Consider the following 20,715-nt stretch of genomic DNA (forward strand, 5'->3'; position numbering starts at 1 on the left):
CACCCTTGGCACTGACTGATCATCACTGCAGGTCCTGCAGAGGCCCGAGCGGCATGCACTGAGCTAAGCTAACTTCTGGGCCCAGCTGGCATCTCGCAACACAAGTTCAGTGCTTTTCTGTAGCCCTAAAGTTTGCAGAGCAGAAGGGAAATAGAGTAGGGCCCATGAGGACACACTAGCTTGGCTCTGAAGTGCAGGGTCTGCACAGGCCTTGCAGATATTCCAGCATCCACCACATTTTCGTAAAGAACAACCACAGGTGACTGGTTGGCGGTATGATCAGAGGAAATGGCCCTCAGTGAATACACCTGTGGAGCAAAACCAGGAGGTGGTGAAGACACAACAGAAGAGAAACTTTTAACACACCTGAAATGTCCTTCCAATTTCAATTAAAAATTATTTTCTGAATTTCCCACCAGGGACAACAGCTTGGTCCTTATATCTTCTTCAGAAAAGTTTCTTTTTTAGTGGGTCATTATATACCATATAGACCAATGTTTATTCATACTGTAGACATACATCAGGCTATGGTTTGGTCTAATAATGCATGTTTCAAATGACTTTTTAAAAAAATATAAGGGCAGGATGGAAGAAGATATTTTTAAGCTGTTACAAAAGGCTCTAGGAAAAATACAATTTTTAAGTATACTTCCAATTTCCATGGTACTGATTTAAGATAATGCCTTTCAAAAGTCCGTAACAGTAGCAAAAATCTATATTTGTGTGCACCCATTCACAGAACAGCATGAGTAAATTAATTAGCAATATCATCTGTAAAAAAACCCTTCTGCCTTTTGAGCTTCTCTAGCTAGGTGGCATAATTTTAAAAGCAATGCATTTTTCTGAGATATTGTGATAAGCCTCCAGTAACATTTTCTTCTCATCCCACACTTTGAATGTGTGCAGCTGTCAGTGGCATGCAGGGGACCCACCTCACTCTCGGGTCATCTATCTGCTCTTCTCAAAACCTCACTTCCACTTTGATTACTTCTGTACTGTGTAGCTGGCCTCCACAGCTCTCTCCCAACTCAAACTTTTATATTTGTTTGAAACTGGCTGATTTATCCAGTTGTGCCAAAGGCAGAGCTGAGGCAAACCAGATGTCTCAGGTGAGTAGAGGCTGGTGCTCTTTTCACTAGTATATGATCTTGGCTACAGGTCACCTGGCTCAGAACAGTACAGGCTATGAAACCTTCCTTTCCCTTCCTCTACAAGCAGACAACTTCATACCACAACACATTTAAAGGAGGCAGCATCCACTGGGTTCAAGGTCAGTCTAAAAACGTAGAGCAGAGCCCCTCTTAGAGTGGGATCTGCTGCACAGTGCCAGTGCCAGCACTGCAGGCATACCTGGAATAAAGCACCGCTCAGCAAGAAAGCAGGGAGCAGGATCTGGCAGCATGTTACGAATAAGTTGTATTTGTCTGAAGCACTTGACTCAGTGGGGTTTGTGGAGGACTGAGCTGCATAGGCACAGCATCCAGCCCAGAGGACAGGCAAGCCTGGGAGGCAGGCAAGAAGGCTGCCAGACCCCATTCTCAGAGGCAGGCAGGGCATCTCTGTGTGCTGGACCCATGAAGGCCAACTCCTTGGTTCACGGGGAAAATAATGGATTTTCTAAGGAATACTACGCCATCTTTTGCCACCTAGTCAAAGTGGCTTGCAGGTTCACTCCCAGAGTGCCATATTCCATGGGTGAAACAACTTCAATATAGGAAACTCCTACAGAAAAGACCTCCTCCTTCCCATTGTGAAGGAGACTCAGAGACAGAGATATCAATGTAGAAGCCCAGCACAGGAGGAGCAGAACTCTGAGGCAGAGACAGATGGCCACAGACTCATACTGGCCACGTGTGAGATGATCAGCAGACCCAGGTGTAGTCAAAGTCTCCACAACATTAGGCCCTACCTACAGCCAGACTACAGCTGGTTTCACACTGAGAGAAGAGCTCCTCTCTGAAGCACACTCACCTCTGGAAGGCACAGTGCTGCCTGGGTCAGGCCAACCCATAGAAGGCTTTGCTCTAAGCTAAACAAAGAGGAGAGGTAGCTCCCGGTATTTCCCAGCCAGGCAAGAAGACACAAATTGTGCTCTTACGGACTTCCCCAGGGACAAAAATAAATTGGAAAAGCAGCTCTGCTCTCCCATAACCCACTTCATGTGTCCCAGCCTAAGCCCCATGGGAAGATGCCCAACATTCATTTGGAAACAGTGTCATGACTCAGTAACTACAATATTAAACAGACACTCCCCTGGCAGGCTAGCCACTGAAGGCACCATGTCTTCAAAGAGAAGGTTTTCTTCCTGACAGATTCAGAAACTTTGGGTACTAATAAGGGAATGCTCTCAGTTCATTATTTCTCGTGATTTTACTTGTACATAAAGATCTGTTTCAAGCTGCCATCAGAAAAGACAGAATAGCCCTGCCTGGCTGGGTCTTTTGCACCATGTCACCTTCTGCCATGGTACCACAACTGCTTTTTCCTATGGACCTTCAGCTGTAATCAGGAACTGCATAGGACAAGGTGGGCTGAACGGGGAGAAGTACAGAAGAGGATAAAATTCCTTCGACACCTTCCAAACCATTACAAAGCCTGGCTTAGTACCCAAAAGGTCCTGTATGTACAGCCTTGCTTCCTGGGGCAGATGAACTCCTGCTGTGACCACATTTCCTCCTCTGCTCCATCTCTAATAGACAGTTGCTATTGAAGACCTTCTTCAAGGTGGGAGGGAAGAGATGAGAAACTCTGTTTTCGTTAAATCTCGTCTTCCTCTTCACTAACAACCTCCTTCAGGCCCTGAGGCCCCTGCTCTGCTCTCTCTTTTACGTAGGCTGCTTTGATCTGTTCCAGCTCACACAGCTCTGCCTCCAGCTCTTCCCGGTGCATTGACCGCCGGTTCCTCAGCAGTTTCATTGGGAAGGGGTTTAAGTCATTGAAGGCAATGTTCATCAGCTTCCTGTGATGGAAAAGACAGGTCTAGTAAACTGATATGCCAAATGGAGTAGGCAAAGAGCATGGCCTCAGATTTCACCTCTCTGAGCTCAAAAGTCAGCAAGCAAGAGAGTCTTAAAAGAATCACAGGCAATTCCTTCTCACACAAACACGAACCCAGCAACACTTTAAACAGCCCTACACCACACCACCTTTAAAGGTACTGGTGTGCAGCCACCAGTCAGGAGATGGTGGACCAGATGCCAATTCTGATGATCCCTCGGGGAGGAATATTCCCAATGTTGAGCTCTTCTGATCACAGAAATCTTCCTCTCAGACACATGTTGCCCTTAAAGGTTGTGACTGGTGCTGTGCTCCCAAACACCCCAACAACAGCTGAGAGAAACTCAGCAAGTGGCAGCACAAGTTCCAGCTGGCTGGCCCAGACTTTGTGGCCTGCTCTGCTGTAGTGTGCCTTTTCCCAAGCCAAAAGGACTTTAAGTAACACCACGAAGGGAAGCCAAAAGAGACAAACTGATCCATGTCCTATGGACCTGCAAACGTGTGTGCATCTCTTTTAACAGAATGGTCACAATCCTTTTTAGGCTGACCTAACAAGCTAGCAGGTACAAACCAAGGATGGAAGGCTGTCTACAACCCACAGTCCTACCTGCCATCCATGATCATTCTTGTGAAAAAGCGTAGGTACTGGTAGATCTCCACACTGTCGTGAATTCTTAGGATTTCCTCCTCGTTGTATTTAAAAATTGCAAGACCATAGCGGAAAATCACCTGGAGGGTTGAAAGGCATTTGAGTTGACAAAGTCTTAGGCAGTTGAGGAACCAGGCCCTCCTGACATAAAACATGGGGTGGGGCACGTAGCACTGCATTACAGGCTGGACGTTGGGCTTGTCCTGCTCTCAACAGGCTGCATTAGGGAAGGCCTAAAGAAGCACAGAGCTAATCCCAAGAGAAACACCCTCTGTAAGCTAATTTAGAACCCCAGAGCATACCAGCTCCTCCAAAAGGACCCACAGAAATATTGCAAGGATTCTCCAGTTCTCCCTAGGCAAAAGGGCAATGCAAGACTCGCATTTTCAGATACTCTCTGCCCATCTTCTGCTCCCTGTATCTCTTACACTCTCAGCTATGTCTGAGTCACAGAGCAGAAGACACCACGGGCTGTCAGAGACTGTGCACAGTATCAGGGACCAGGTCTGCCTGCTGGCAGCAAGTAAACAGACAACACAGGCCGGGAGGCATCAAGACACCCCATCAAACAGGCAGGATAGGACAAGAGGCTCAACCCCACATCTCTTTGACACATGTGTATGTCCATCACCCTGCCATCGTGTCACAGAGGTGGTACAGACAGGAGGAAGGCCTAGACTTGGAGTTGCACCTTAGTTCCCTCATACAAGAAGGCATCCCACACTCGCAGGAGGATGTCGCTGACCAGGCTGTCCACAAAGGCCACCAGAAACCAGTTGAAGGTGATGAGTGAGACATCAATCCGATACTGCTCAAAATGAGCCATGAGGCGAGGCAGCTTCTCCGACAGGAAGTCTTTGAAGACTCTCTGATCTACCTAAAGTTGACAAAAAAGAAAACAATCAAATCCTAGTCAAGGGCAGTCGTGGTGTTGGAGGAGAGGAGTGGTGCAACAGGACAGTGGCCCATGCATGCTACAGTAATCATTGGTGCTGCCTTCTAGCCTATGCACACCCTAGGAACAGCTGAGCATTCTTTGTCTCCCAGCCTTTCAAAATGTCTGAGCAGTGTACTTGTGTGCTGTACGCAGTGCAAGGTGTGGAGCTGAAACAGCACCAAGATACAAGCAGAGATACATATATTCTTCCCACTCAGAGGATCATATTCCTTCCCAACCTCAAAATCAAGAGGGAAAATGCTGCCACATCTTCCTGCATCAATCTGAATGGGATTTTCTGTGATGTCATGAACATCCAGTTGAATGACAGGGATTAGAACCTGACCAGGTCTGAATGACTGCACGTGGCCCAACAGAATAAACACCTAGAATCCCTCTGACTTCACAAGCAGGACCTGATCTTCTCACTTAACTTCTCTTTGTGGTCTGAGTACTGTCTGTGCTCTGCTTCTGGTTGCATGAGCAAAGACACAGAAAAGCAGTTGGTGAGATCTTTGACCCAGGTTTATAAAGACTTCATCTCAGGGAAGCCATGGTTTAATGAGGGGAAGTGCTACGGAGCAAGAGCATGGTTAGGTCTTCCCCTATGCCATAAACTACTGCCCTAGCTGTGTCAGAACACTTTGCTGTCGCGCAGTGGTACAAACAAGATGAGGTGATATGCTTGTTTTTTTAAAATCTGCCAGAGCTAAACCTGAAGTTTTCCAGCTAATTCAGAACTTTCACTTTATCAAGCCAACCCACAAAGCATTACCCTAGACCTTCCTCTTTACATGGGTCTTGGCTAGACTTGCAGAGAACAACCATGATGTCAGGAAGTCTTTCTAAATAAGGTTCCCTCAGCTGACAGTCTTTTCTCATCAAATGCAGGGGAGCCTCTGTGTCTCCAGTCTGACATGTTTTCCCTGTCAATCACTATTTGTCAAGTATTGAGCCCCGCCTATTAAATCTCACAGCTAATACTACCTGCTCCAGACAGACATTTTGCTATCTGCACAGTGATTTGGCTGCTTCCCCAGTCTGTGGATTGGCCTCTCCACCAGCACACCACTATCCCAGTAAACATTAGTCAGCCAGCTCAGTGGGATAGTCAGTCACTCAGCTACTGATGCTTGTAGCCTCATCTATTGTCAGCCCACAGATACAACCCTCTTCTGTCTGAAAGGACCACACACAATAAAGACACCAAGGTCACAGCCAGGCTCACCAGACGGGGCACTGCTGGCTGTGGGTGGTATGGACACGAAATTACAGTTCGATTGAACCACGTGGGATTTATCTTGGCTCTGTGCCTGCCTGGAAGGACGCAATCTATCTGATACAAGACAACACATCTTGGAAGCCTTGAAATCCAGTGACTTTGAAGCAGGAGGGTAAGTTACTCACAGAACAACATTTCATATCAAATGGCCAGAGGGCTTTCTGATCTGCAGGGAACCCCAGAGCCAGAACTAACACCATATTTAACCAGGAACTGAGGCCAGCACAGTGAATATAAAAATCTCAGTATTGTCTTCCATCTGCACATTGCAGTCCAAAGATAGGGTGCAGTTTCCAAAGAAACATCTGAAGGGCTGCAGAATGGTGTGTTCTTCATACACAGTTCTACACGTCAGAGTTTAATATTTCACCTCTACTAGGCCCTCCTTAAAATAAGTAACTGTGCAATTAATGGGCACCTTCCTTCTGACTAACCTGACCTTCAAATGATTACTCAGGAGTGATGCCAAATTTCCTAGTGCTGAGGATCAATTTTGCTGTTCCTGTGTAACAACTTTGTACTCTCAAGTCTACAACATCTCTGCAATGGAAGGGATTGCAAGGTGGTATCATTGTCCTGCAAGAGATCAAACACACTGCAAGGTGACAGATTGCTCTTAAAACTTTACTGAAAATCACTGTATCAGAGTCCAAGCAGAAGTGAGGATGCCCAGCTTACCTGTGAGGTTATCAGTGTGTCACTGTAGTAGTCTGCTGGCATTAGGTTCTCCACGATATGGACTAAGCACCAGAAAGCACTTTCCTCATCTTCCAGGACCAGGAGGGCAACAGCTGCCAATCTGTGATGGACAAGACATGGTGAGGCAATGCAATGCTGCAGGAGGAGAGACAGGCCAGCACAGGAACTGCAGAATCCAAGATCACTCTTGGCATATCTCTAGCTCCATGAACGTCCAAAACATGAAACATGGCAGGACAGTTGGTGAGACAGGCAAGTGATCTGTTCTATGGGTTTCTGAAGGAACCGTGGGGCTGTGATTTTCTTCCCCGTGTGCCTCTGTCAGCAAACAGCAAGCATCAAATACAGAACTGGTGTGACAAAGCCAGACTCCCCAGTTAACAGGATGTTCTGTAGATCTGTTGAAGTTAGCAGTGTGCTGATTTTGGCTATGTCAGTACAGACAAGAGCTCACCCAGAGATACTCCATATTATGTGACATAGCTTACCTTACCATACATTCCTGTACAGCCCTTACCCTCTTCAGCTCTGACCTACCCCCTTTCAGCCAGACTGGAAGGATGATATCTAGAATCATGGGCTCTCTAGAGTGGAAAATGTCTTTATGAACACAATTCAAAGAACAACAAGAATAGCTTCCACAGACTTTCCTCATGTGAAAAGGTCTAACCAGAAATTCCCTTCTTGCAGCTGGTGCCTTCTTCACTTGGTAGCACACTTCTAAGAAGCCTGGTTTTCACTTTTCTATAGTCTTCTTTGGGAACTGAAAGAAGCTTTTAGATTCCCTGAACCTTCTCTTCTCCACGCTGAACAATCCCAGTTTCATCAGCCTCTCCTCATGTCATTTGCTGCAATTCACTCATCTCTAACACTTCTCAATATTTCTTTCAACTCTGCACAGCAAAAAAGGGAATCACCAGGCTGTTCTTCTGCTGAGCACATTAAGACACAGAAATTCAGCCCCAGCCTCATGCTGCTATTCTGGGACTGCCTCATTCTACCTTCTATAGCTGCTCCTTCCTGTTCTGTAACTATGGAGATGCTGAATAAGTGCATCCTGCTGCTTGCTTGATACCAGCAACAACACTGAGTGAAAAAAGAAACCAAACACAGAATTCTGCAGGAAAATACCTAGAGCCAGGGCAGAACTCAAGAGAGGCAGGAGCCTAGGGTTGCTCGAATCACAGGCAAGAGCACATGTCTACACATTCTCAGTGCTATCCCATGAAGAAGCAGCATATCTGGCTCCTCACCTGTTCAGCCCCTGGCAGTATCCAATGGCAGGATTGTGCCAGGAGAATGCCAGCAACACCCTCCGGAGCTTGGGAATCAGCTGGGAGGTGGGAGAGGAAAAATGTTTGTTGTTGGTCAGCGTGCGGGGCAGGTCAAGCTCAATCTGCCGGCAGGCAGGGTGCTCAGTGCTCTCGCTCTGCCGTAACAGCCGCTGGTAGTGGTCAGGCAAATGGCTGCAGTGCCGGCTGATAATCCACCTCCAGACCCGTTGCCGATGCTCCACTGGAATGCCACTTCGGATCAGGCTCTTCAGCTCTGCAGAGGGGCTCAGCTCTCCAACGCCATTCCACCTGTCACGGAGGGGCTTCTCCACTACTTCCTGACTCCGCAGGTTGTTGGACTTTATCTCCAGGGCTTGGATTTTGGCCAGAAGCTTCCAATCCTCAACTTCATAGTCCGGTACAGTCATAAATCCGTACTCATCATACTCACTGGAGGGACACAAGACAGAGATTATGTCGAAGGACAGTGCTGGTACCTGCGTCAAGGGCCACTCACTGTTTGGGGCCATGCCAGCTACAGCCTGCTGCCCGGTTCCTGTCACGCATACACAGGTACGTCTCCTTCACTGCTCAGGCAGCTGCATGTGAGAGCCTGCCATGCCCACTGTCTCAGAGCCTTGAAGAAAAATGAGAGCCTGCAGCCACGGCATACACACACAAACTCAAATCTAACTCTGCTCTGAGCTACAGCTCAACCTCATTAGACCTCTCTCACCTTGTCTGCCCTCCTGCCCCTAAAGGTCAAGCTGTGTACCTTCTCCCTACCATATCCCAGTGCAGAGACAGTTCTGTAGGAAGGGACTGCAAAATTTTGGGGCATCAGACCAAAGAACAGAGATCCAGAGTCTCTTCGGATGTCTCCTTGTACACAATGCAGGAGCATGATAGTACAGGGGTAAGAAAGCATTATATTCTTGACAGAGAGACTAAGCCTGGCCTTGGGGTCTCATCTCCAAAGCCACCTGGAAAACCTGTGACTCTGACCAACCAGATGAAATAGAAACCACTACAGAACTGGGGCACTAACTGGGCAGAAAGGCATTAAGTCAAATGCAATATCCACAGCAGCACTGGTGACGAAGGTCTCCAGTCCAGCCCCCCTTCACTGCAGGATTGTTCCCAGCACTAGAACAGGGCAACAGTGTCTTTTTATGGCTGGCACTAGAAAACCCCAAAGGATGGAGATGACCCACCTCCCAGGTGACCTCCTCTCCAACAGGAGTTTATCCTCATGCCCAGTGTTTACTTCCCAGGCACACCATGGCTGTTGTCACTTGCCATACTGTCTGCCATTGCCATGAAAAGTTTGACTGTACCTCTTCGTACAGTGACATGTTGCTATCAGACACTCATGGTCTCCACGCCACCAAACTAAACCAGCCTCCTCAACCCCCACTTCTAGGTCATGGTTCCAAGTCCCTGCTATAGAAATGTCCCTGGATCTTTCTTGCCTGTACACTCTCCTCTGTGGCCAGACTCCTACAAGGGTGTGAATATTCCCACGCTCTTGCCTCTTACCTTACAGGGTTCAGGTTAAAACCTTCTGCTTCTTCCTTCACATCCCACTGGAGTGCTTCCTGAATGAGGTTCCTCACCAGCTCGGCATGGGAGTTGGGCAGGTCAGGCACAGCCTCCTGCAGCTTCCGCAGGACTGTCAGGTATTTGCTCTCCATCTGGCAGTTTCGTGCTTGCAGACAGGCACACTGATGGGGAAACAAAAGGGAATGAGCTGGCTCATTTATGGTTCTTTCTGCATCGCCGCTGCTCTCTACTGGCTTCGTCTGCACATAAAGTGAAGACTACTGAACAGCAAAGCCCCAGAAAACACATCCAGCAGTTTTCTACAGACAGTGGAACTGCAGCCATGAATGAACACCATGGTCTACAAACAAGCACAAGATGCAGTACCCAACATGCAACAGAAGTTGGTCATTGAGTGGGAAAACTACTACAGCTTCACCTACTTCAGCTCCTGTATTGCATCAGTGAATGGTCATTTCCCAGCCAGCTCAGCTCAGGATACAACCAAAGACCCACCACTGCAGCTGAGTTCTTTGCAGGCTTTTTTCTTCCTCCTGAGACAAGTTCTCTACCCCACAATGGAGCTGTATCTTGACAAAACACACCACTCCCAGGATTGAACTATTTTCAGGATACACAGTAGCACCAAAGACAAGGTGATCACATGGCCCTCAGCAACCCCAACCCATGGCACTGGTCCACAACCTCACTCAAGCACAGGAAGCCCAGCTGAGTTCAGACAGCAGGACAGGTCCTGCCACTACCATACTTGTGTGCACACAAAGGAGAAAAAAGGAATGAGGACTGCTAATGCACTCCACAAGCGGGGAACTGAGGCCACACAGGTGACAAGACTCACCCAATGTCTCACAGGAAGCCCAGTGAAGACCCCTGCTCAATGGAAAGCAATAGTAGAAAATAAAAACAAAATGGAAACTACAGAGAGAATTAGGCTGCATACAGAGAGGACAGAAATGGGTGTGAGATACTGTCGTACCATCACTTTAATCTGCATTTTGCCTCACACTGAAGCATGTTGGTCTGATTACTTCCTCTCTGAAGGTTACAGCAATTTCAGGATCAGAGAAGGGCAGTAAGTTAGGAGGAAGGCTGGGTTTCAAAGGACTAGAAAACAAATAGATGTAATCATGGCAATTACACTTCAGAAGCAGCTTTTTGCCCTGTTCCAGAATCCAAGACAGTGGAGATGTACCATAAAACCCAGGGAAGTAAAACCCAGGCAAAACTCACAGAACAAATGCCAGCAAACACCACCAGCCTGGGGAAGTGGTTCAGCACCAGAAGGCAGAATGAGACAAGTCTTAGAGTAACCAGATTATGCACACTTACAAGGCTAGAAACAAGAACAGAGCTTAAGAAAACGTAAGATCCCTGACTTAGCTGCAGGATCTGAAAGTGCTGCCACCTGGCAGGGCCAAGACTGATAGAGAAGTCAAAACTAGATGGAGCCAGGGTTCAGTCAGTCTGTCAGCTAACAGAAAAATTTTGATTTCCTACACATAGTGTTGCTTTTTAATTTGTATGCAAAAGCAGAGCTGAAATGCAGAAATCTGGGTTAAGTTTCAACATCCTTAAGACTGAGCTTTGCAGGTATTTTACTTTTATTGAAGAATGAAAATTATTATGTCTAATTTGGGAAAAACAAAAAGCAGAAAAAAAGTCACACTAAAAAAATCACATTGGGAAGCTTATTCCTAATGTGTTTTGGACCAAAATCCATTCCAGTGCTGACTTTGGAAAGAAATTAGTAACAGCTCTCACCAAGGAAAAAAAGTCATTTTGCCTTACCTTCATGAGAAGGGCTTTTTCATCCTCAGCAACTCTTGTCCAGAGTCGAGTAACCTGGTGGATCTCCGAGTTGAGAAATTGGTTCTGGGTTTTGTATGCATCAATATCATCCTGCCACAAAGCAAAAGTGTCACACAAGGAGAGCTCTTGAGGGGCTTGGAATCCCCTCCCAGTTCAGGGACCTCAGGTGTGGGTGGTGTTAAGAAAAATATCTCCACAATTTTGTGTTTTGGGGAAGAGATGAGACTCCCTGCTACAAATATTGCCTACGAAGGAAATCAAGGCACATTAAACAGGAGTGTCATGAATAGACAAGACACTTGAAAACGCTAAGTGCAAGCATGTACATGTTTGGAAAACATAGAGACATCCAGGTGATATAAAGCTAGAGAGGCACCTAAATAAGATGAGGAATATATGTGTTTTGTTCCATTTTTTAAAATCTGACAAAACCTTAGCACCAAGGCTGGCAGAAAAAAGCAAACACTCTCCCATAATGTAGGTAAGTGGCTCTTTTAGCAGTTCTCCACCCCACACTAACTGGTCATTATAACTGTGCATATAGGAAAATACAATAGGCTGGATTTGAGAAAAACAGGATGTGTTGGGATACTGCAGAGGAACAAAGCTAGTGAAGGCAGCAAGTGAGACTGCAGCTGTGAAACAAAAGAAGAGCAAAAAAAGAGGCAGGCACTGAATGGTGACAAGGAGTCAAACAAAACAGGTTCTGAGCTGAAGCTCAAACTGACTCAGATGCTTTTGAACTCCCTATTGGTATCAGGTGAGACCCTTCCAGCCTGCCTCTGGTTTGGAGACAGATGGAACAACTAGCAGAAGCATATTCTGTGCTTCCCCCAAGGAACAACCTCTCACTGAACTAGAGGACAAAGAAATGGGACCCCTCAAATGACCTGTGCCATCTCACACACCTTCAGGTGCTCAATCTCCTCCTGCTGCTTATACAATGTCTCTGCAGTGATAGTGTTGGCTTCTTGCAGGGGGTCAGAGAGCTCTCGGGTCATCTGCTCTGTCAAGGCCATGATGACTTCCTGTTTGGCGTGGTTCTTCTCCATCAGAAGCTGCACATGCTCCTTGAGTTCCTGGATGTGGCTTTCTCTCAGAGTCAGTGTCTGCTCCAGTTCCTTCTTTTCTTGCTCAAGAGCTTCCAGTCGACTGGTGAGATCTGCAATCTGTCTCACTTTGTGGCGCACCAGCTCCAGCCTGTCCTTATCTTCTGCTGCAGTGAGATACATGTTAGATACTCTCTTCTCCTGCTGGGCTGCCTCCAGAGCTTTGTGGAGAAGTTTAACTAGCTCCTGGAAAGAGAATGCAAAGCCATTACATCACAGTGCCAGGGCAATGGCAGCACAGACAGCACAGACCCAACCAGTAATGAGTGACTCAACCAGTTATGAGTCCTCAGAATCTTGAAGCTGACTCCTTTTAGAAGCAAAACTGAATGCAGCAATCTTGAAATCACAGTGCTTCCCCAGTAGAGAAGCTCTGCTCTCAGAGCTTGGCCTGAAAGGTCTCTGCAACAGGCTGCAGATGACCTGACTTTAGGTGGATTGCTAACAGACAAGGTGCTGCTCATGCTCCCTGAATTCTGACTTTCTACACTCATCCTTCTTGGGAGGCCTAGCACAAACCAGAGAAGCACAGACCAGAAGACCTGTTCAGCAGTGTGGTAAAACAGGAGGGAGGAAAATAATGCAGTCTGCATCTCTCTGTGCTACCAGAAGGAAACTGCTGTATCCATTTTAATCTTCCCCAAGAGTCCACCCTCACTCCATTCCACATGACGGCACAAAAGCTTGCCCCAGCAACATGCTGCTGATTCAGGCTCTGCCACCTCAGCCACTTAAGGAAGAAAATCAAGGATGCAACTGATTGCTCACCATGGGACCTGCCTCTTCTGCTGGAAGAGCTAACACCACCATTAGTGGAGAGCCTGGCATTGCTCCGTGCTTTTAAAAACAGTATCATTCAGGAGAGACAGCTCTTGCAGTGACTCATGTACTGACTTCTACAGTCAAATCACCTCTTAACGGTGGATCACTGTTAGCAGCACAACTCGGGCTGGCAGCTCCTGCCAGTGTCACAGTACATATTCAGGACTATACTTTGTGCATTCACTAAACAATAGTGATGTACCAGCAAGACACTTGGAGAGCACGCTCGGATTTTTTTTTACTGCCCTCTTCCAGCCCATCTGCTAGCTGCACTTCCTAGCAATGGCTGAAGGACAGCACATTCTCCCTTGTGCTGGGCACGATCAGGAACATACAAAGTGGTAACACCAGGAGCTTCAACTGGTCCTCAATGAGTGCCTGCTGAGCACTCCTCAGCCTAACACCAAGGAATAAGGGAGGCCCTGTGACCAGGCTTGGGGCTATGCCCTTAGAAGCAGCAGACTCATCTCCACACTCACCTTCTGTGACTTGACTTCCTCTGTGAGTGTCAGGATCTGTTGCTGAAGAACACTCACTTTATCCATTGGGTTCCTCTCCCTGGACAGCTCTTCAGGAAAGCCTAGGAAGCCACTGTTCATCCACCTGGCTTTCCTAATCCAGTTCAGCCTGGACTCTGCCTTTCCATCCTCTGGAATCCCCTCCTTTACTGAAGGGAAATAGGATTAACTTATACAGAATTGGGTTGCCATGGGAGGATCCACAACAGTTCAGCAGGGAAGACTGACACACAGGACAAGGAAAATTCACCTGCTAGGATCCACAGGGTTGAAGCTCAGATAGTAGGGATCAGCCACAGGTACTCCCAGAATAAACAAACCTATGATGTTTTATAATACCTGTTAACCCACCTTGCACCCCGCCCATCTCTCATGCACACAGCAAATGCAAGTTACCATCATGGAGAGGTAACTTCCCAAGCATGCAGTGGAGCTCCCGAGCTTAGCCTGTGACCATGCAGCAATTTAACTTCTGCCTCAAAGAAATACCAGTATGGGCTGGCACCATGGATCATATTTTTGCCTCTGCAGAAGCTTCCAGAGGTAGGAAATAGGCAGATGCAGCTGCAGCAGAGGCAAAAGAGTTGGTCTAGTGCAAACAACACAGGAAGGGACCTGAGACAATGTGATAAGATCTTCATGTCCCATGATGGTTTGCCACCCTCTCCCTCCCTTTCCTGCTAAGTCTGACTCCCTGCTAGAAGGCATTATACTCAAACCAGCTCACACAGCTCAGTAACAAGCACCTGCACACCCAGCCTCCACTTCTGCCTCTTGCTGCTCATCTGGGTTCTCAGGATGCTCCTGGAAGTCACTGAAGCTAAAGACGTTCCCATTGTTCCCCCAGAGCTGCCTGGAGCCACAGATATTGTAGACAGTGTTTCTGGAACAAGAAGAGATCAAGAAAACGTAGTGAACTGGAGAAGTCATGGTCACTGCAGTCAGTGCACACTCAAACTATTCAATGCCTTACCTCTCCTCATATCCCACCCCTCCTCCCAAAACCTATCTTCTTCATGTGCTGAGAAAAAGAACTGTTCATGGCACTCATGGGTCTGAGGGGAACAAGGCTGTAACTGGGGTAAACCAGGCTGGTGCCACAAAATCAGTACCAGCACAGCAACGTAAATCACCTGGAGATGTCTACTCATGTGCTTGAACCCTGTACATATCTATGAGGCTGGACAGAGGGATCAAAGGTAACAGTAGACCAACCACAACCCTCCCTTCCCTCTCTCTCTCTCCCTCTCCTCCTTCCCTGCCTTTCCTTAGCTCACTGGGGAAATTCCTAGGTAGCAAGAAAAGCCCAGCTATCTACAGCACAGCCAAAACTGCCACAACGATCACATTTGAAGCAGCCACAGGTCCTGTGCTCTGAACCGCATTTAATAACCTTGCCACACAAAACTCAACAGACTTTGATGCAGTAAAGACATTCAGGAATAAAACTGCAATCGGACCCAGAACCAGTCTGTTGTAGCTGCTGCTATCAGATATTGTCAGAAGCACTAAGAGATGACTTTACAGCATCATGCAGAACCCCAAATGCACAAGTATTCTCTGTAAAACCTATACAGGTAAGTGGGACAGTTGCCTGTTTCTGTGCAGGTCTTTTCCCTTCTCCTCCTGTGTTGTCTGTCAGCTAAAACAAAACAAGCCTCTTGTTTTGAGATCTATGAAAGACTCAGTGTCAGCTGCTTCCTAACTGTCCATGAAGCTGGCATTTAGATATTGCTCTTCTTTTGCCTGGTTACTGTAAGGCTCCACAGCAAAAGAGCAGACATTTCTGACTTCAGGGAACATATTGGCTTACAAGATCAGCACACTTTCGTTGCCTGTTGTCTACAGTTGGCACTCACACAAGGCAACCTTCCTACTTTTCTCTACCTCATACTGCACTTCTTTTTTTCCAAGACAGCAGCAGCACAGGGATCTCGTGAACTTAGCTGAAATCAGATGTGCTACACTCACGAAGACCCAGTCTGATAGTGATAGAGCCTCAAGAAATAGTCACAGAACCAGAAGAGCAGTAAAATTTGAAGTTTAAAAGGGGCGATCGTTATCCAAGTTAGTGAAAGCAAGGCTGGAGAGGTGGGAGGAGATATGTTCACATTATTTTTAATCGAGGAGGACAGAATGCACAGTCTGAAAAATAGTGCAGCTGATTCTGATGCCCTTTGGTCCCATGGGAGATCTTTCTTCCTATCAGCATCAGATTGTAGCCACAGTAGTGGTGGTAAAAAAATACAGCCAATGTCTGCACAAAAATATTTGGCAGGTGCCAGGCTACCTACCACACCTGTGGCCACTTATACATTTTTGGATACATGTAAACAAGTGACAAGGACACACTGAATGAGATACTGATGGGCATTGTTTTTGTGCAACTGTAACTGCCCAGGGCCTGTAACTTGTAGCCCTGATGGAGATACACCTTGCAACCGCAGACAGCAGCAGCAATGTAGGTGGAAATATATACTTGAAACTCAGCAAGGAGTAGAAAGCTGTGCAGTGTTGCACCACATAACAGGCTCAAGCATGTTTGGTTTGGAGTTCCTGCTTCAGAGAGTGCACGACATTCAATGTCCTTTAAAACCACTGGAAAGTGCTTATAGGCTCCTACCACCAGCCTAACGAGTACAGCTCAACCTTCCCGTCTGCCCTCCCAAGAGCGATGTGCAGGTGCATTGCAGTAGGCATGCAAACCCCTGCCTACCCTGAAGAAAGCTTAAACTAGCCTCAGGTCTGCCACCAGGATCTTTGCTAAAAGAGCTAGATAATGTGAAATGCATTGGAACAGGGACATGTGAAAGACCCTCTCACAGGAAGTTTACTTTTGCCTGGAATCCCCTTCAAAAAGCTGCTTCATGGTTCTTCCACCTAGGCAAGAGTCCCATTTCATACAGCACATGACAGACAAGGAAGGCAGGCCAGCATGTCAGCTCCACTGCAGCTCTCCTCATGCACTTACTGTATCTCTGTCCAAGGGTGCTTAAGGGAGATGTTCTGCAAAGCAGTAGATGTTTGGGGTGCAGGCAAAGACGCTGCCTTTAAACCCACTGCTTCTGTTGGTGTTTTCACTGGAGGCAGGAAGTCTTCATTGTCAACAACATCTATGTAAAAACAAACCAGGACACAGATGCAAGTGACCAAGATTGTTTGATTTATGCTTCTTCATGTAACTTGAGAGCCAACAACATTTTACTACAGGTATACATTCCATGTTCAACTGGCCAGGTGGAACAAGGACAGCTGAGCAGGTTTCCTTAGTTTTAGGTCAAATTACAGAAGGCTCCATGTACAAATAGAGTCATCTATGCAAGGACAATAAAGTGACTTCAACTGTTTGTATATGAGAAAGACTAACTCTAAACAATCAAACTTTAACTGCCTAAAGGAACAAGGAAGGGAGCTGTTGCTGTTCTTTCCCCTCATTCTAAATGGTGTTCGGTAGTTTCAACATGCAGAAAATACTCCACAAACACAGTTTGTTACCAAATTATTGCCTGCTGTAGCAAAATGTCAAGGTACCCAGAACTTTTTAGAGCAGACACTTACTAGGGAGGGGGTTACTTGTTTCAAACAAAATGTGCATTTAGTCATAGCTAAACAGGTGGACACCTTGCTTGTGTCTTCCCCTGATCCACCCACCTGTCTGCTCCCATTGCTAGCAATACACATCTTTATCCCACCACTGCTGAAAAAAATAAAAAACTTGCTTGCTTTAAATTTCACAGGACTCACAAGAGCAAGGGAATATACCAAATGTGCACACTTCACATGTGTAAGGAAAACCAAGAGGGAATTCATTATAATAATATACCCGAGCATCTCCAGCTACATGCTGTGTATTAAGAAACAGCCCATTCACATTCATCGATAATAAGGCCAGAAGTTCCAAACATCGACCAAGCCTTGATAGTTGGCACCTGCATTTAAAAACCTGGTCAAAACCTCTGCCCACTTACAGATGAGGAGCACCATTCGTCACTTGGGGGGCTGAAAGCAAAAGAAGGGCTGACATATGCAACACCTACTTGTTCTGCCAGCCAGAGGTTCATCCACAAGCTGGGAGCTGCCGACAGGAAATCTGCTCTGAGTGTTGCAAAATTCCCAGCGTCTCATTTGTAGCTGCTGCAGCCAGTACATCATTGCCTGTTTGCTGATTGCCTAACATAACACAAAACAGGAAAGGGAGGGGAGTGACCTCATCAGCATGAGACACATCCTGAAGGGCTGACCACCACTTCAGCAGAAATAAAGGCCAGCTGTGTCAAGGCTATGCTATATCCTCTGATCCCAATGTCAGTTTGGGTGAACAGAGAAAATCTTCAGCATGGCCTTAGTAACAGAACCTCAGTGGGCCACTGACCTAATTTTAAATGTTTTTCGGTTTACTATGCTCCAAGGCTAAGTAGAAATGTCACAGTTATTTTAGACAGGAATCATCCACAGAGCTTCTTACTAGTGATTTCCTCAGAGACAAAAATCTAGCAAAGGTTCCTGTTGGAGCAACCATTTTAGACAGGGAAGCTCATTTCTGTTCAGCAAATTACATCTGGACTGCAGGACTCCTCAATTATTTTAATTCAGCACCTAGTTTACCTTTTACTCCTATTCTGTTAAACAACAGCCATCTCACAGGTAATGGAGTCCTAGCCTTGCAAAAACAATGCAAACAATTCAGGTCCAGATGGTAACAGTCCAGGATGATAGGACTAAAGTGAAACTCAAGCTAAGAGGTATCTTGGTAGAGATGTGTCTGTCCTGACTGGGAGTGTTTCATAACAGCTCCCACAAGAAGATGCTGCTCCTTACCTTCAAAGTAAAAACTCTGCTTGGTGTTCTGATCTCAAAAACACCTTCTCCGTTTTCCACCTTGCAGTCAAAGCTGGCGCTGGAGAGATCAATAGACCCCAAAGGGTTGATGTCCTGTGCAGTTCTGTAGTATAGTAAGTTACATTTGTTTTCATCGTAAAAGAACCAGCGAGACTTCCAGGTCTTGATTGGCCCCTTGATGCCCAGTTTATTTAAATAGCCACAGAGCTTTTTTCTGGATGTTCCTCTGCTAGGTTTCAGCTGTACATTTTCCAGTTCTCCAGAAGAGGAAAGCATGTCTTTCTCTTTTGCTGAAGCTCCATCACTGCTGTTATTGTCTGGATTTGACTCCACTAAATTGCCTGGAATGGCAAGGGGACAAGCTCCAGCTTCTGGTCCTTTTTTCATCTCTTTCAAGAAATAGAATCAGATCAAAATAGGAAATTCTCTAGGTAAATAAGTAACAGCAGATCCTGATTATATCATCATTATAGAACCTGCAGCAAATGAAAAAGGAGGAATAAGCTCAGGTCTGGCATACAACAAAAAACATTGCCTAGCTTTCAAACTGTCCAACCAAGGTCTCTCACTTCTACTTCTGGTCACTGCTCCCTGCCTTCCTCGGCTCAGATGACCTCTATATATCTGTTTTCTCTCTCTTCCATTCCTAAATTAGCCTGAAGTAGCAAACAAGAAGTAGTACCACAATCTCCTGAGTGAAAAATAAGTACAGTCTGTGGGCATACCAAATCACCAGCCATAACCGGGGCATTAGAAGCAACAGACAACAATGTTAAGTGACAGTTGCAGAAAACAGGGTAAGATAACAAGCTCGGAGGGAAGGGGGATCAAGGGATTTCAGTAAGCATATCTTGGCATTTCCACTGAATGTTCAGCTAATATTTTACACAATGGTATCTGGAGAAAAATCCAGCGGTATGCAGCATCGTCATAAATCATTTGTGTCAGCTGAGGATTGCTGTCAAAAAGCCTGCATGCTATGTGTTAGGTCTCCATGCAACAGGCCTTGATGGATTATGCACCAGAGAAAGTAACTCTGTGATCCTTGCAAAAGAGACTTGGTTGCTCAGTGGCTGGAGTAACCTGCTGGTTTCACAAAAGGAATGCAACGTGCAAGAGAAAAATAGAAAAATAAGGCTGAAAGGGATCTGTGGAGGTCTCTAGTCCAACTTTCCTCCCAGAGAAGGGGCCAAGTTCAAAGCCATAGCCAACTTGGGTCCACTTTCAAGTGAGTTTTGATCATATGCAAGGATGGCAATTCTGCCATGTTTCTGGGCACTTTTTCAAGTGCTTAACCATATGGCAGGCATGATTTTTTGCTCAGAGCTGCAGACACTCACAGCCCTCGTATAAAGAAAGCTAAAAATACTCCAGAAAAATAGCTATAATTTCTTGTCTTTTTTTCTTAAGTAAAAATATGTCTTAAATATAAAAAAATGAAAAGACTGCTAGAGACTTCTAACATTTCTGAAGTAAATACATAAGCAAATAAATTGTTGCAGTGCTAAGTTAGTGGGAATCCAACTGAAAACACAAAACCATTGAACGCAACAGCCTGCTGAGTGACAACAGGTGAGTGACGATTAATACAGTGGAACAGAGATGTTGCCCAAGCTCACGTTCTTACAAACGACTTATCCTCATGACTGAAAGAAGGCTTAGGCATGCTAGTGTTCGCTAAGCCCCATCACATTTATTGCTGCCCCCTCCTGTTCCCACACTAGCTTTTTAGACAACTATAGATAACGTTCACGATTTTTGGAAAGATACTGAACTTCTTTTAAAAAGTTCACTTCCCTGACAACCATGGATCCTGCTGCTGAACACATTCACAAATGCCAATAATAAGCACCCTTCATGAACGTGCTGTCTCAGGTAATCTTCTGAAACACCCGAAAGCTTCACTTCCAAGCTAATTTTGCCTGGCACAAAGGAAACATCATCAGGACGAAGAAGGAGTCTCAACTCTCCCCAAAAGACCCTGGGGCTTTTACAGCAGCACCAGCATAAGGACCTGCTGTCCCATCTGAAGGCTCCATCAGACTTCTGCCTCTTGCTAGTATCATGGTCCACAGGTCCACATTGTGAACAGGACCAGGTAAGCATTTTGGGTTCAAGCATCAGGTTATTAGGAGTCATGTCAGATCTGCACTGCAAAGCACTCTAGAGGAGATCTCACCTCCTTAAGCGAAGCAGAGAGATGCCCCTGGAAGTCAC

The 20,715-nt window shown here is 46.2% G+C and overlaps 1 protein-coding gene across 1 annotated transcript; it reads right to left on the reverse strand.

Annotated features, from left to right (window-relative positions):
* Positions 1–475: 475 nt before the first annotated feature.
* On the reverse strand, positions 476–20,715 carry TBC1D2 (TBC1 domain family member 2). Its single transcript, XM_065655748.1, has 14 exons — positions 20,678–20,715; positions 18,478–18,974; positions 17,697–17,829; positions 16,631–16,772; positions 14,406–14,542; positions 13,621–13,808; positions 12,119–12,505; positions 11,190–11,300; positions 9,378–9,562; positions 7,818–8,288; positions 6,544–6,664; positions 4,338–4,523; positions 3,605–3,726; positions 476–2,959 (listed from the first exon to the last, which is right to left on the reverse strand). Exons 2-14 carry the CDS (start codon positions 18,883–18,885, stop codon positions 2,758–2,760), a joined length of 2,793 nt encoding a protein of 930 aa, XP_065511820.1. The 5' UTR covers positions 18,886–18,974; positions 20,678–20,715; the 3' UTR covers positions 476–2,757.

Source organism: Caloenas nicobarica, chromosome Z (genome assembly GCF_036013445.1).
Source record: "Caloenas nicobarica isolate bCalNic1 chromosome Z, bCalNic1.hap1, whole genome shotgun sequence".
Lineage (NCBI taxonomy): Eukaryota > Metazoa > Chordata > Aves > Columbiformes > Columbidae > Caloenas > Caloenas nicobarica.

Bases quoted from the DNA above. Each gene is read 5' to 3' on its own strand.
- TBC1D2 (XM_065655748.1), bottom strand. From the start codon at position 18,885: ATGAAAAAAGGACCAGAAGCTGGAGCTTGTCCCCTTGCCATTCCAGGC. The intron at 16,773-17,696 runs GTAGGTGTTGCA...GTTTTTACATAG, and splicing joins ACCTCTGGCTGGCAGAACAA to ATGTTGTTGACAATGAAGAC. The intron at 8,289-9,377 runs GTAAGAGGCAAG...GTGTCCCTCCAG, and splicing joins TTTAACCTGAACCCTGTAAG to TGAGTATGATGAGTACGGAT.